The following is a 16871-nucleotide window of genomic DNA, read 5'->3' as shown; positions in this document are numbered from 1 at the left end:
GTTTCTGGTTGTAAAACCCCAAAAGTGTTTAAGAGAACATCAAGCCAACTACCTGTCGTACGACCCTGCATCTCAACATCCTCCCATCTTCAACAGCTTATTTTTTGCTTCTTTTGCTAGGTCAGACAATACTTGTTTGCCTAAGCCGAGACGTGCTCTGAACCTGAAGAAAATTGATACTCCCTTCTTTACCAGTTTGTTAGCAAACTCTTCTCATTCAGCGCCAATGTGTGCCGGTACCCAGAGAATACAAATTAACTTGAATGGGTATGTGAAGTATGGTCAGCTTCACTCAGGCCTGCCATCACCTGCGTATTTAAAAAACATAAGTTTCAATATAGAAATGGCAAGTATGAGTCAAAATTAAATCATGAGCGACGCATACTATATATGAAAAAAAAATTAAAAATGACTTGGGAGTTCAGAATTCATATGCAAAATGTTTTGGTTTTTTTATGTGAAGAAATTTTAAAATTTAGCAGATTTTCAGAAAACAAAATGCCGAAATATGTATAAATGTTTGCATATAAAAGGTGGCGTATAAAGTTAATCAACAACGAAATTGGATGATACGATGATGACGATATGCCTATAAAAAATGTCATATATGAGACCAATAAGTATCTAAGAATAGTCTTATTGGAACCAAAGAAGAGTCACATGGGAATGAGAAATGAGTCATATCTGCTGAGGTTCATAGGTAGGCAGGTAAGCTGACTGTCGCAACGACACACTTAGACCTTTCGTAGGCCCATTGTAATACCACTGAGGCTTATCCTTACCCTATGGGCTCCTTTTCAAATCATCCGGTAGCTTTAATAAGCGAGCAAAGCTTCGTTAGGTTTAGATGCGCTATGTCCGCTACATTACTCAAAAATGCTGTTACAAATGACCCTCCATAAGAAGGTAATCATCACCTTCATTTTGGAGGCCAAATTGAGCTCATTGTGAAGGCAAATGTTCAAAGCTAGGACTTCTCAGTGAACCTTAAGTGGAAAATTATATTTTCCTAGAAAAAATACTTTAAAAAATACGTTAAACAGTCAGCGTCAAAATAAGGTGTACACCAGATATTGAAAAGTGTTGACTCTTTATTTATTTATTTTGTAATTTCAATTATTTTTGTACAAAAATATAGTTCATCCAACAACAAAAAACCATAAAAAAATTAAGTTTCAAACTTTGCATAAAATTTGTAAAAATTCATAAACTTTTAATCGAAATTTCTAACTTCTTACTCTGAATTTCTGAAAAAAATTCAAGTACGAAATTTTATATTTCATTACATTTTGTGTAAAGTAAAAGTTTTCAGTAGGTCAAAAGTCACACTGATTTAAAAAAAAAATTTCCATGCGCCTTTTTGCTCATTTTCTCAATTTAACGCCTATTGCACATTTGTTTTAATGGAAGAAAACACCCAACACAGTCAGCAGAAAAAAATTTCAAAAATCAACCACTTGAAACGTGGAAATTCAATGATCTATACAACTGCATACCGTGAATTTTTTTTAAATTCTGAGTAAAAAGCTTAAAATTTTGATGGAAATTCGCCGAATTTTGTCTTGTGTGCAACATATATAATACAAGTACTAGGAACTAGGAGATGCAGTAATGGTATCAAAGGCCCTAAAATAGGCCCTAACACCATAAAATTATTGACCGGCTCAAATGTCGGTATTTTCACACTCCAACTTTGAAAACCGAATTTTCGGAATTTTTTCCAAAAACTATTGTTTTTGTTTTAAAGGGCATAACTAAAGTTATTATACAGTTTTATAGGGTAATTAACAGAAAAGTTGGTATCTTAGAACTCCTATAAGCCAGTTTTAAAGCCCTTTCTTAATGTTTGGTGACCTCTTAAATATTAATACACTGAAGTTGGTAATAAACTGGATAAAATAAAAAAATTCAAATTGAAAAACTTAACTAAAAAGTTCATGCTGGAATATAAATATATTATAAGAGAAAAAGGCACATTGCACCAATAAAGTTATTAGAGCAGCAATGAGTTGCGCATAATAATTATGAGAATTCTGATTACATTTATATGTATGTATGTGTATATACTCATATGCGCATATTTTGAATGGTAGGCAAATAAAAATGTATTAATGCATGAGAAAAATTGTGGCTCCCAACAAAGCGCGTGGCAACCTACTGTGACAGCCAACAACACTCACCACCATGCAGGTACACAAAACAAAAGCAAAGCAACAACACCACGAGCATGTAACCATGGCAGTGGGACTTCTCACACTGACATAGTACATATTTAACAAGGCTGCGCGTGGCCAATAGCTGTCACTGCAAACTGGCATATCACCAACAATACGAATATCAAAGTGAGCTGTTGAAAATTTAATAAAATCAATGGGCCGCAACAGTAAACCGCCCGCCAGTCGGCATTAAATGCCAAAAGTCAGCCGCAAACCATGTGGTAAACAATAAATAAAAACTGCCACAACGCGAATGACAGACAAACAACACAGAACAAGTGGCCGTAAAATTCTGCTGCGAAACAAGTTTAATTCGATAGCAACCTCTGCTGTTGATATGAATAAGCATGTATTCAATTAGATATGCATGTGTGTGTGTAAATGCCCGCATTGACAGCAGCAACGCACAAAGTCAATGTGACCAACCGATCCGCTGCCATGACAAATAAAAACAACAAAATCAACAAACATTAGCACCACCACAATCAGTGACCCCAAAATTTGTTGGCGGTTAGGCGCACGGTACTCACTGTGCTGATTGAGTGTGCCACACAGCGGTGCGCATTAGTTTGTTGGCACTGCTACTGTCTCTTTGAAGTGCCAATTTATTTTCCACCCACTCGGGAAGCCACTATGAATCAGCAACCAGTCAAACCGCCAGTCAACTAATGCCGCGCTGAAGCACCTGCATTTTCCATTTGTTGTCGTGGTTTTATTTTTTTTTTTCTTGCAAATTTCAGTTTCATAATTAAATTGCATTTCAAATTCGGTTTGCGGCGCGACCTAACAGCCGGGGTTGTACCTAGTATACTGCGGCGTCACATAACGGACCACCAGCATCAATGGGCCACAATAGCGTGCAGCATGCCATGGTAGAGCGATAGGTGAAAGTGCGCTGCTGCTAGTGCTTCATATATTTTTTGTTTTTATTTTCGTTTTACGCGGCAAATCCCAACTATGCACACGTACGTGCATACATACAAATGTGCATATATGTATTGGTAAATATATGTGAGTAATAAAATAAATAACTACGCACATCACACATCTTTTATAAATATATGCAAGCGTAGTGGTATGAATGTGTGCGTGAGTGTGTGGAGACTTTGTGTGATACTGCACACCGTCCACATTACAGTGGACCGTCGAAAATTTAGCGAAATTTTCTATTGAAATTAATTTGATTGTAATTAACCAGTGATATCATTAAACAACTCAGCTCAACTTTGAGGCAGGCAGCGTAGCGCACCAGCTCGCTCAACTGTATGGGTATCAACTGAACGCTTCAGTAAGTCGACAATGCGATTTACACCTCCCTTTAATGAATACGAACAAATATAGCAGCATTTTGATGAGAGAAATTTTAGTTTAACTTTAATATAAAAGTAATTTTATATTTTTATTTTTTAATGAGTGTCACTTGCAATACCTTCAATTCGATTTTGTAACTTTTAATGGTTAAGTTTTCTATATACACCCTTTAAAAAAATAATAGCTACACTTCAAAACTCATTGCTCTTATTAATCTACATAACTTTTTTTATACTACGATGTAAAATCTGCTATTGATTTACGGAGTTAGGCTGCTATAGAAATGAAAAAAAAACAAATCGGTTTTTATTTTAAAGATGGAGCCAGAACTTCAAAACTGCTACTCTATCCGTGCACTCTAGAAAACTAGGCTTCTTCAAAGAAACCATCACCAGTATTCGCTTTTAATATAATTTAAAACAAATTGCTTATACCTTTTATGCCACATATGAATGGATAAATTAGTTTGAAGAAAAGGAAATCCATTATAAAAATATTTGCGCAAACTGTTATGGTCCATCCTTCGCTTCTGGGCTATGCTGCGACTACTAAGATGCCGATCGACTTTGAATATTTTTGTGATTTTATCTACATTTTCATCATTACAGACATTTTCTTTAACATCAAAAATTGCCTGAACGGAATCGACGAAATCAAAATTGCAGTATCGGCACCATAAACACTATTCATAGTTTCAGCGGCTAGCTTGCATTTTCGCCTTTATCAAAGAAAAACCGTGAAATGGAATGCATTTTCTCTGTCTTGATTTCGATGGATAAAACCCTGTGACACAGAACTGAATAGAACAAACAAAAACCAGCAAAAGAAACTTTTTTAGTGTGAAATGTCAGCTTGGCAACGAGCATAAACTTTACAAGATATCGATCACTACGGTTATCTACCGATAAAATTGTGGATTAATTTTTTCCCCCCAAACTAAAATTTATTTCATTGTCCCGGTAGGAAACTGTGCCAAAATATCCTTTTTTCCGCCTCTAAAGTGGCTGCAGGTGCTAAGCTGGTTAAAAAATGTTTTGAGGACAACAACACTACTAAGTGCTGAAGCCACACGCCGAACTTAAATCTAATGAATTCGTTGATAAAATAAAAAGTGATGATGTATTTCGCTGCTTCTGCTAGTAGCATGCCGCCATGACTCCATACCTCCATGCGTCCATACGAACTGAACTTTTTCCACACCTTTTTTTGACAATTTTCGCGCACCTTCGTGTGCAAAGTCAGTTACTGATTTTTAGGGAAAATGGAATGAAAATAATTTTATTTAGCTTTTCCTTATATTTCGGGAAAAGAGTCAGCTGTATTTTTAGCGTATTTTTAAATAGAGATGTGTGTTACAATAAAATTCTTTAAATGGATTGAAATTTTAATTTTTTTTTTGAAAGGCATTTGATAGTAAAAGTTTAAAGGCTATAAATTTGATTTAGCTATAAAATTACCTTCTTAACCTATTCACTTACTTGCTTACGAGCTGACTTGTCTTTCCTGATTTGCTAAATTAAAAAAAATATCAATGAATTGCGCAAAATTGCTAATTTTTACAAAGAATCAACATTAATACTTCCCACTGCATGAAAAATAATTGTATAATAATTTGTACATCTACTAGCTGTAATCATGTCTACATTCTTATAGCACACACTGCTACTCACTAGTTGGAAGCTTTGTAAATTTACGTATATTCGATATTTCAGTTATTACAGCTAGACATTCTTTTATTAAATTTAAAATATCCAGCTAGAAAATTCAAATATTTCCAACGCAAAAATGTAAAGGCATAAATGTTTAAATAATTGCTAGAATATTTAATTACTATGTATATCGTCAGTGCAGCATTTTTCATTATTGGACATCTTAGCGACTCTTTGACATTAGTTTTAGTTTTTTCCCAGTAACCTTTCACACTGAACGCAATAAATAAAAGTTACAAAATTCATTGGTTTAGCAAATATATTTTCAAGGTGGAATAATTGAAATTGTCGCTTAAGTCAAAAAAGTAGAATATTTTCACATGCAATAACATTCCTTTGGGTTGTAAAATTTTGCAAAAAAGCAACAACATACATATGCACTTTTTATTCATATTTTAGCTGTGGATGGATGTGACGCCATTTATTTATTTTTTTTTTTATAGATATTACGCCCATGTTAGTGCAAACATAGATACAAATATCGATATTAAAAATGAGGAAATAGAAAACAAATTTATAGCGCAATATTGAAAAGTCAGTAGAAAACATGTTTCAATCTCGAAACTCGGTCAGAGAAGAAACAAAATAACTATACTAAATAGAATATAAAAATAATTTTTGGGAACTGAATGTGAAAGCAAATAAATCACCAACGCACATATGTTGAAGTCAATACCTACAAATATACATAAATAATTTGGTATTTCTTATTTGTTTAAATATAGTAAAAACAATAAAAATAATTTCCGTACTAAAGTACGGAGGCCAAGCCAAAAAAGCACATAAATATTGCAAGGAAATATAACTTTTTTTCCTTGACCAACTGTTGCCAATTAATTTGTAGGACAACTGTGCCAATGTCGTAGTATCCTCAAAGAAAATACAGCTCCTGTTGACAAATATTCGGTAGGCAGGTAGAGGCTACGCATACGAGTACACCTAACCCAAAAGAAAGTATATTATATTTTTGTTTTGGAATTGGAGCAAATTAGTTGGGTGCACATTAGTAAAGCTTCATGGTAGCATGGATAGCAACATATGGAAAGTTTATGTGTGTGTACAACTAGCAATATTGGGTAAGGAGAAGTGCTGTCAAGAAGAAAAATGTTATCATTATGACAGTAAATAAATAAAATGAAAAATGGCGTAGAACAACACGAAATGAATGAAAATGTTGCAAAACTAGCACGTAGTAATATTGGCAAAGGCAACTAGGCGACGAGGCCTGAATATACGAGTAAGAAAGTTATTATTGTTTTGTATAAAAAAAATTTGAAAAGTCATTAGCACGAATATTCTAAATATGCGAAAGCAGTTGGCGATACATTATAGAGAAAGAAATTAAGTGAGACAGAATAAAATGAAATCAATTCAAATGAAATGGAATCAAATATATATATATAAAAAAAAAAAAAAAAAAAACAATTTAACTAAATAAAAAAACAATGTATAAAAACAAAAACATTACTATTAAGTAAAAAATTCAAACGCATTGATATGTGTTACAATAAACTGCTATGATATGATATAATTGAAAAAGTGAATGCAAAATAAAAACTAATAAATAAAAAATAACCGAGAACTGATAATTGATTTATAGATTTTTAAATAAACCAAACAGGTGAAATTTATCAGAAAGTTAAATACGATTTGGTATATCTATATGTGGATATTAGTTTTTAATATGATGTGACACAATATCATGTGATATGGAAAGATGTGACATAATATCATATGACATGGTATGGTATGATGTGATATGATTTGATACGAGTATGATGCATGGCAGGATGAAATTTATCAGAAAGTTAAATACGATTTGGTATACCTACATATATGTGGATATTAGTTTTTAATATGATGTGACACAATATCATGTGATATGGAAAGATGTGACATAATATCATATGACATGGTATGGTATGATGTGATATGATTTGATACGAGTATGATGCATGGCAGGATGAAATTTATCAGAAAGTTAAATACGATTTGGTATGCCTATATGTGGATATTAGTTTTTAATATGATGTGACACAATATCATGTGATATGGAAAGATGTGACATAATATCATATGACATGGTAAGGTATGATGTGATATGATTTGATATGAGTATGATGCATGGCAGGATGAAATTTATCAGAAAGTTAAATACGATTTGGTATGCCTATATGTGGATATTACTTTGTAATACGAAGTGGCACAATAGCATGTGATGTGGAATGATGTGACATAATATCATATTACATGGTAAGGTATGATGTGATATGATTTGATATGATGCATGGCAGGCATGATATGCATATTTGGCATGATATCATATGTATATGTATATATGAAATGATATGATATGTTACGATATGGTTTCATATACGATATTTGTCATGATGTGATATGATATGGCGATGGTATGATTTGATTTCATGTATGACAGGTTGTGATATATTTGATATCATATATATGTGTGCTTTAATACGAAATTATGTATAATATAATAGAGGATTATTATAGTATATAAGGATATGAAACAAAAAAAATATATGGTTGGAATTTTGTGTTTTTTGGCATGATGTGATATCATATCACATGATATATTATGATATGATGTGGTATTATGCGATCTGATTTTATATCACATGATATGTGCTGACGAAATATGTTATAGACAAAACATACTTAAATAGATGAAGTGATATGTAGATGGAAAAATTAGGGTGCAGTCGCACTACAACCTGAAAAAGGTATTTTTAATCCTCGTAATTAGCCTCCGGCATTAGTTTTTAAGCGTTACACAGAAGTTGTATTTTCATTCTGTCTGGCCAAGGCTGTATGTTTCCAGAACATATCCATCAATCTACTTAATCGAACTAATCCGATCGATTCATGTGAAAACACAATCGTTTGCGACCAATTATGTAACTAGTAAAGCCTATAAGACTCTAATGGGTAACCAAACTGCATCGTTTTCAGAGGTCCCCTAATGTTTATTTCGTACTTAATTCGCTCTAAATACTAAATACCCATTTAAATATGGATAGCAATCAGCTCTGACGTCTTACAAAGTCGTTTCGCGATCTGCCTCCTTCCAGCTTGCGGCCGACCTCATTGCTTTCGATCTGCAGTGGGCGGTATGTAGCATAGCGCAACTGGTTTTTTTTAGAAAATTATATAAAATTGCCCTGGTTTAAATATTTCTTTTTTTTACATTTGTATGTAAATACATTATACATTTATATATAAATGTATACCTTTTTGCCTATTTGAAAAGATTATAAATAAAATTATAAATAAGTGCATACAGAAATAAATTATCTCATTTCCCCAAAGTTCTGCAACCTCCTGTTCATGCGTCTGGCAGGCTTTTGTTTGCTTGCTGCAATCAACAGCTAAGTGAACAAAGTCTTCATATCTGTATGTGAAATATCTATTAAAAAATAGTTAAATTTTTGCATGCCAAGCAGACACTCAAAATTTGTTCTACAACTTCAGAAAAGGTTGGATCACGAATAACGATGAAAAATTAAAACCTTGGCAAACGTCTGCACGACAATAATAAAAACGAAAATGTAGTTGTCTGAAACGTCAGAAGCTCATAAATGCCTAATATGCGTGACTCACGAGTGATGTTACAACAAGTTGCATACCAAATGGATTAGCCGCAGGGTTGCAGCAAATCGAGGTGCGACCGAGAAAGGAAATGTGACTCTTTAAGAAAAATATCTGTACTTGCAACAGTAACAATTTTAAATGGGAAAAACGTTTGATTGGGAAAAAAGCGTTAGAAAGCCTTTTTATATGCATTTTATTTTCTTGTCACGTAATTTAGCTATTTAGTAAGCAGCTTCTCTTAGCTGCATGCACGTGCATGGTGAAAATTTAAAGACACAAGAAAAGATACTACTTTAATTTAATTTAAAGTTAAATAATTCATTTTTTGTACGAGAAATTTTTGAACAAACTTACATTCAACTCTTTCGTTTCTCTCCCTCTTCCAGATGATTTTGCGGATAACAGCGCTAACGCTTTTGTTAGCTGCCTGCCTTAGCGATGGCGTTGTAGTAAAGACGCATCGAGATGGTTTCGATACATACGGCCCGCCTCCGCCATCACGGCCAGCACCACAATATGGTCCACCACCACAACGTCAGCCTCATCGCGAGTATGGTGTGCCACAGCAGATACCCTTCCGTGAGTATGGCCCACCAGCGCTCAAATATGGGCCACCCAAATTTATCAGCGTAGGTGGAGGTAGCGGTAGCAACAGCTTCTCTTCCAGTAGTAGCAACAGCTTTAGTAATGGCTTCCATGAGCAAATCAAATCGCATTTCGGTGTGCCCAAACCGTTCTATGGACCTCCACACATTCAGCATAAACCAGCATCCAACTATGGTCCACCACAAGCACAATACGGTCCACCACCACGACCCGCTCCACAATACGGCCCGCCACCACCAAAACCAGCACCGCAATATGGACCACCACCACGTCCCAGTTATGGTCCACCACCACAGTCCTTGCCCTCAACGCTACCCGCGCCTTTATTCAAACCAGAGCATTCACCGGCTAGCTCGTATGGACCACCACCCTCGGGCCCGTTGAATTTGCCACCAAAACCTGTCTATGGTCCGCCTAAACCTTCTTACGGTCCACCTTCAGGACCTGGTCCTGCTAATTTCAATAAAGTACCTGAAACAACGATTATATTAGCAAATACACTCGGCGGCGGCTCTTCCGGTGGACATCATCATGGCGGCGGTGGCATCATTAATGGTGGCCATGGCGGTGGTCCAGTGAAGCAGGTGCAAATTCAAATCGACGCTTCAGGTCATACACATAGTGTTAGTGGCTCACAAGCTCCCTTTCACACAGCGTGTGATGGTTGGAAACCAATACCAGCACCAGTGGGCACCTATGTAGAGGGTAATAATATTGAGACCCAATCCGGTTACAGTCACGTCGCGCAAGGTAGCTTCGGTACACAATACAGTGGTGGCGCAAGTCTTTCTGGTGGTTCCGCAGGCAATTTCGGTGGTGCTGTCGGTGCAACTGGCAGTGGTGGTAGCATCGTTGATGGACTGACTGACGAGCAGCTCGTAGCAGTAGCACTGCAATCAGGTGGCTTCGACACACACATACGTGGACCAGACCAGCCACCATCTGGACCGGCAAGCAACTTCAAGCAACAAAACATCAACTCCATTGAAACCGATGCCCTACAGGTGAGTGTAGAAAATTTGTAAATATAGTTGCAAGAATATGAGCAAAGCATTTCTCTCCATCTTCGCAGATTTCACTCGGTGTCGGCGATGATTCGTACAGCAAACCACCGCTTGACTCTTACGCGCCAGGCTCAATTCACGCACAAAAACACAATAACATAAATGGTAATGGAGCACTAGTTCCACCTTTAGACAGTTACGGACCACCGCCCAGCGGTAACTATTTGCCACCTCCAAGAGGAAACTACGGACCGCCGCCACCGCCACCACCGCCTAGCGATAACTATGGTCCTCCACCCCCACCACCTTCTGGAGATCTCTTTATACAAGAACAACATGCATCCTCATCATCCTCTTCCTCCTCTTCCGCCCAAGCTGGTCTGCAATATGGATCACAGTCTGGCAATGTATTAAATGTACCAACTCATGGTGCTTCACAACCCAGCCGTCCAGTGTCATTCCGCCCACCAGTGCCCCCAGGTCTACTCGAGTCCATTGGTGCTACAGTTCAGCATTTGGATCAGTTTGGTGTAAAACCACCTGCCCAGCCGCCCACATACATACCACCAGCTGCAAATGAAATTGCGGAACACGGTCCTGGTAATCTAGGTCCCAATTTCGGTCCTCCTCCACCGCCGCCGCAATTAAACGTGCCTATCGGCGTTATTGAGCAACAGCTTCCACAATTGCAACCGCCTCAGGGCTTCGCACAGGTAAATCAACAAAACCAACATCACGCACAAAACATACAACACTTCCACCATCATCAACAACAACAACAACAACAACATCAAATACAGCAACAATCACAGTTTCAACAACAGCAGGGCTCATTACAGCAATTTCCACCATTGCTTCCACCACCACCACAATCCCAATTTCAATTTCTACCACCTTTGCAGGAACTACATGGCAACTCGCTGAACCAGTACGGGCCACCCTTGCCGCCTCCACCACCACAAAAGCAATATCTACCCCCACCACCACAACATGAACGTCCCCTTCCACCACCACCATCCCTACAATACCTGCCACCTGCGCAAACAGGTCCAGTGACCTTCCAACAACAAAATAGTGCCACCTCGAGCTCTAGCTTCGAAAACTCCTACGCATCTTCGCAACACAACGAACAGTTCATTCATGCGCAGGCTTTGCCATCACTACAGGAACCCCGATTCACACAAGTACACGACTGCGGCCAAGGGCCAAATCTAGTTGGTGCCAGTTATCAATTGCAGCAGCAAAACCAGTATCAACAGCAACAACAGCATTCGCAACAATACTCGGCCTCGAACTCAGTCGCTAGCACTTCGGCGAATGCCTATAACGCTATCTCACAGAGTATTCCCGTTGCTGAGCAACATACGCAGTTCCTGGAACAAGACAGCTACGGAGTACCGCCAGCCGGTAACAATCTAGATCAAGACTATGACGGCTATGCTTCACAAAAATCAGCTGTAGCCACTTTGCCAGATGGTACCGATCCACACGATTTGCCCGGTTTAGATGGACTCAATGTGATATCAGCACAAAAGTCACAATCCTTTCGATTATCCCCAGAGGATGTAACTGGCGCTGCACATGCCCAACACGAGCCTATATTCGAGTTGGACATTGCGGGCAATGGGGCCAAGTCGATACAAACCGAGCAAACCGCCAATCATGAGGAAATACTCTCAGAGGGATTACTGCAATCTATATTGACGGCCATTGAAAAGCCACAGTCCAATAATGTACAACATCGGCATTCCGTGCAAGTGGTTAGCGATCAACACAATGAATTCTATGGTCACGGCGCGCAAAGCCGTTCCGATACGGCCATTCATGAGGATGCCACACCAGATGATGAAAACGAACCTGAAGTGGCTGAGTCTGATAAAGTTGAAGTGCAAGTAAATGCCGATGGAGAAGAAGTGGCGACTGTGAAAGAAATTAAACCAATAGTGGCAGCGGAAGTAGAAGAAGATGAAGCGAAGCATTAGCTAAAGATGCAAAGAACGAATTTCTATTAATGAGTACCTATTGATATGGAAACCAGTCACAATAGCAGCGCAAGTCCTATATGCGATATGACGCAAGGATGTTAGTACGATGCTACTTATCATTAATATTCTCACAAAACTAATTTATTTTAACGAAAAAGTAACTAAATTTCCAAGGGACACTATATCATGATAAATCACTCAAAAACTTTCTGTGCAACCAACCAAAAATGTTGCCTTTAGTTTTTAAGCTCTTACGACGCACAATTCTATTTATTGCATAAACGCGCCACTCATGCCTCATATTGCACCAGTCATCCATTATCAGTTTTCATTAAAGTTGCCATATGTTATTGTGTATAGCTTTGCCTTTGTCCTGCGAAAATCTAAAACCAAAGTCGTTTCTATATTTTCGTCATCATTGGGAATAAGGACATTTGGCAAAACGGAGAGAGCATCTTTTCATTGAATAAATAAATAAATAAAAAAGTAATGGTTTATGAGCAAAAATCATGTAAATGTATATGTATGTAAAATTAATTATGATAATTTATTTATAATAAAATTTCGAAAAAGTAAAATCTCAAAATGTTGTCTCTCTTTAGTAAACTAAAATCAGCAAATCCCTTGGGTGGATGTGCCACTATCAAGTCATACAAACAAAAAAGAACAAATTAAAAGCTAAATGAGCTGACATCAATACCATCAGCCAACAATTGTGCGCTCCTATAAAATATAGTGCCTGAGTGATTGAGTTCAGCGGCTCACAATATTTTCCTGCAGCAGGTCAAAGTAGCTATGCGACAGTGAGACACTCTGTCCCAGTTCTGGCAGAGTTGAGGGTATTGGTCACCATAAAATTATACACAGACGTATTAGTTTTTCGGTGATACCAAATTCATAAACTGGGGCATATAGACCAATTTAAATGTTATCGAAAGCAGCTTTAAAATAAGAAAGAAGATGGGCCATGCCGATTCTCCTTTCACAGGTATTTTCCAAGACTTAGCGTTTTCTGAATATTCGGTCGATAGTTGATGTTTCGGTTGAATTTATAGTTCTTCAATCGCATTACAGCTGGTCGCACTTCGGGTAATGGAAAGACAGTCCCGCCGTCAACGATTGGTAAATCGGGATATTCACCTTTTTTGTGACATCTACTGCTGTCACCAGTAGAAGGAAATAATGCTCCAAACATCAGTCAATGCTGCGATATTGAAGTTTCTGCAATGCGTAGAACTTTTTGTATCTTAAGCTCTTTGCACGCACGTATTTTCGCCTATCGGATAATAAAGTGACATTTCTCATAGTGTCAATTGTTTCTTCGAGCTCGCCAAATCCGGTTACTTCTTCGGCGGCGGTACGCGGAGACCGAGGACTTTGGCACCATTGCTCGGGCATACCGGCTTGTTCTGGAAAAATTTCACAGACAAAGAGTGACAAACTTTCTGGGTGTCTATTATGATTGCTACTTTTCGATATCGAACATTCTTTGCGTAGTTACACTTATGGATTTTATCGCACTAACGCGTGTGTGGATTTTGCCTGCAACAAGAAAATAGTCCGATCCGATATTTGGTTCTCGGGTCGTACGTAGGTACAACACTTAAAGTGTGTCTTCTGTTGTATCTATTGTGATATGATCGATAAGTTTTCGTGTTTTTCGTCAGGATTTTACTTTTTTTCTATTGAGGTCTGCTGCTGCAGGCTATCATGGTTCGTGCTCTACTAAAAGCATATTAACGCGTGTGCTGACTTGGCACCAAAGTTCCTTTCCGTACTCACCTTGGCATTAAAGTCGCCAAGCACGACTTTTGTGTCGTGGCGTAGGCAGTGCTCTTATAAACGTTCCGGGCACTCATAGAAGCGGTCTTTGGTCACATCATCCTTCTCTTCCACTGGGGCGTGAGGGGTGGAAGAATCTCGCTTTGATGCGGATTATGGCGAGACGTTCGTCCACTGGAGAGAAGATAAGTACTTGGTGACGCAATATCTTTCCACAAATCCTTCACTGAATTCACGCTTCTTTTGAATGACAGCATGGAGAAATGGTCGTATTCCTATTTGCCCCGACCACTCCATTACTTGAATAGCAGTGATGTCTGCTCTATCCACTGCTTTTATTAAGACATCAATCAACTAGGCAGGCAGAATCACCTTACCCAATAAATAACCGAAAATTCCAATTGCGTGCCCTCATATCTTAGTTCCTAAGATATTTTCCATAGTCGTCATCTATCGAGGGGGTATCATGCGAGGCTTTGTTCTAGTTTTCATGGGGAAGTAGTTTTACATGACGAGTCCTATGCTCAGCGCATTCTATAACGAGACGTTTTCTCTAATATCGACGCTCGCTTTCAGCTGTTGCTCCTGGACGTCAGACGCTGCTTACTTTAGACTCTTAGGCCACTTAACCGAATGTGTCAGAGTAACACCACTGAACCAGCCTCTGTGTCTGTCATGACAAGTGACTTCACGAGGGTTGGTTACGTTAGGTCAGGTCTCCCACAAGTTAGGCTAGGTTATGGTGGTAGTCTGTCTGTATGACCAACTCACAGGTCCGTTGTGATACCACTGTACGACACGAAAACCTTGTTTATTTACTTTAATGAAACCATTTTGAGGCTCTTACGAAGCGCAGGATTGGTCTAGTCCCCGCGCCAGATAGTTCTGTAAGAGAATTTAAAAAGTGTTTACCTAGACAACCTGCTCTGATTTTAGCTAAGGCTGGACAATTGCAAACGAAGTGCTCTACTGTTTCTTCCTCTTCATCATCTCTACAGCTTCTACAATATTCATGGGAGAATACTCCTAGCCTCAAGGAATGCCTTCCGAATAGCCAGTGGCCGGTGACACAAGCCACGACCTTCGAGATATCTTCTCTCGAGAGGCTAAGCAATTCCTTTCTCTCCTTTTCTTGTTTATTTGCGGCTGTTACGCATGTATCTTCATCTTCCCATGACCTATTAGCCTCTTCGGTAATGTTGTTTTTTATTATTAATTTAATCGTGGCCAAAGGTATTCCAAAGCTACTTCCAACACTAAGCAGTTGATGAGTAGGAGCTTTCGTCGCTAACTCATCGAATTTACAATTTCCTTGAATATCTCTGTGCACCGAAACACAAATAAGGCTGACCTTGAATACGACGCTAATATCACTTAGGGCTGTTCGGCATTCCTGTGCAACCTTTGATCTTAGTATAGCCGCATTCATTGATTTAATAGCCGCTTGGCTATCCGAGAACATATTTATAGTCGTTTTTGTTACGGCGTGCATATTTAGGTATGTAGCCACTTCTTTTATGGCTAGAACCTCTGTCTGATAGACGCTGCAGTAGCCTGGTAGTCGAACGGATAGTCCCAGTCCTAGTTCTTTCGAAAATACTCCATAGCCAACTTTATCGTCCAGCTTGGAACTATTTGTATAAAAATTTAATTCCCCCCTTCTCCATGGCCTTGGTGTCTGCTACTCCCTTCTTGATGGTATACTTGTCTTAAAGAGCTTGTCTAGGCGTATAATAGTCTATTTCTTGTTTGTGACTGTTCAGAGTGTGCAAAATACAGGCGTGGCCAAACCGCAGTTTTTTTCCATAGCGCCATACTTTTGAGTCTTAGCGCCGAGGCACCGGCCACGTTTTTCCCTACGAGATTTAGTGCAGGCAAATTGATTAGCATTTCTAGCGCTTTGTTTGGGGTAGTCCTTAAAGCACCAGAGATGCATAAAAGAGCTGTTCTTTAGACCTTACTCATGATTTTTAGAGTGATTTAGTCTTTAGAGTGGATGGCCACCATACAAGTATTCCATATATAATATTAAGATTGGTCTAACTACTGAAGTATATAGCCAATGAGTAACGCGAGGTGTTAACCCCCATTTAATACCGACCGCTCTTTTGCAAGTATATAATGCTACGTTGGCCCTTTTTACTCTTTCCTCAATATATGGTTTCCATGTGAGTTTCCTATCTAATATGAGTCCTAAGTAAAAACTCGTTTTTTATGATATGGTTTCCGGCGAATAATCATATGAGCTAAAAAAACTTCAATCACTTTAAAATCTCAGAAAGACAATTTCATTTATAAATGTACGCTTATTGATTATTTCAGAATTTATATTGGATAATCCCTGGAAGTTATTGTAACCTCGTATAATATAAAAAACATGCAGATATGTGCATATAAATATGAATATTTGTACGTATAATAGTTATATACATTAAGGTGGAACGATTGCACCGTGCCACAAAAATCAACTTTTTCGTTATGCGCGAAAAATTTAATACGCACGTTGAACTAAAGGTGTTATGTAGTAATGTGGCATACATCGTTTTTCATTTCCTTATCAACTTAAATTTTTAAAGGCTTTAAAGTGCCAAGAGGAAAACGTTAACAAAGGTAACCATTGCGTATACTTTATTTTATAGGACGAAA

General features: G+C 38.1%; 1 protein-coding gene across 2 annotated transcripts in view; it reads left to right on the top strand.

Moving 5' to 3' along the window:
* Nucleotides 1–12943, top strand: part of LOC129239356 (trithorax group protein osa) — a 51042-nt gene extending 38099 nt beyond the window's left edge. The window contains exons 2-4 of one of the 2 annotated variants that reach the window (XM_054874806.1): nt 9235–10458; nt 10527–11171; nt 11361–12943. In XM_054874806.1, the coding sequence (XP_054730781.1) occupies nt 9235–10458; nt 10527–11171; nt 11361–12440 (2949 nt within the window). In that variant the 3' untranslated portion in view covers nt 12441–12943. Of the gene's footprint in view, nt 1–9234; nt 10459–10526 lie in introns of both variants that reach the window. The other variant, XM_054874805.1, reaches the window with a different exon arrangement.
* Nucleotides 12944–16871: the final 3928 nt, after the last annotated feature.

Source organism: Anastrepha obliqua, chromosome 2 (assembly GCF_027943255.1).
Source record: "Anastrepha obliqua isolate idAnaObli1 chromosome 2, idAnaObli1_1.0, whole genome shotgun sequence".
Classification (NCBI taxonomy): Eukaryota; Metazoa; Arthropoda; class Insecta; order Diptera; family Tephritidae; genus Anastrepha; species Anastrepha obliqua.
Note: the sequence above shows the minus strand (reverse complement) of the source record. Positions and strands in the feature narration are given on the sequence as shown.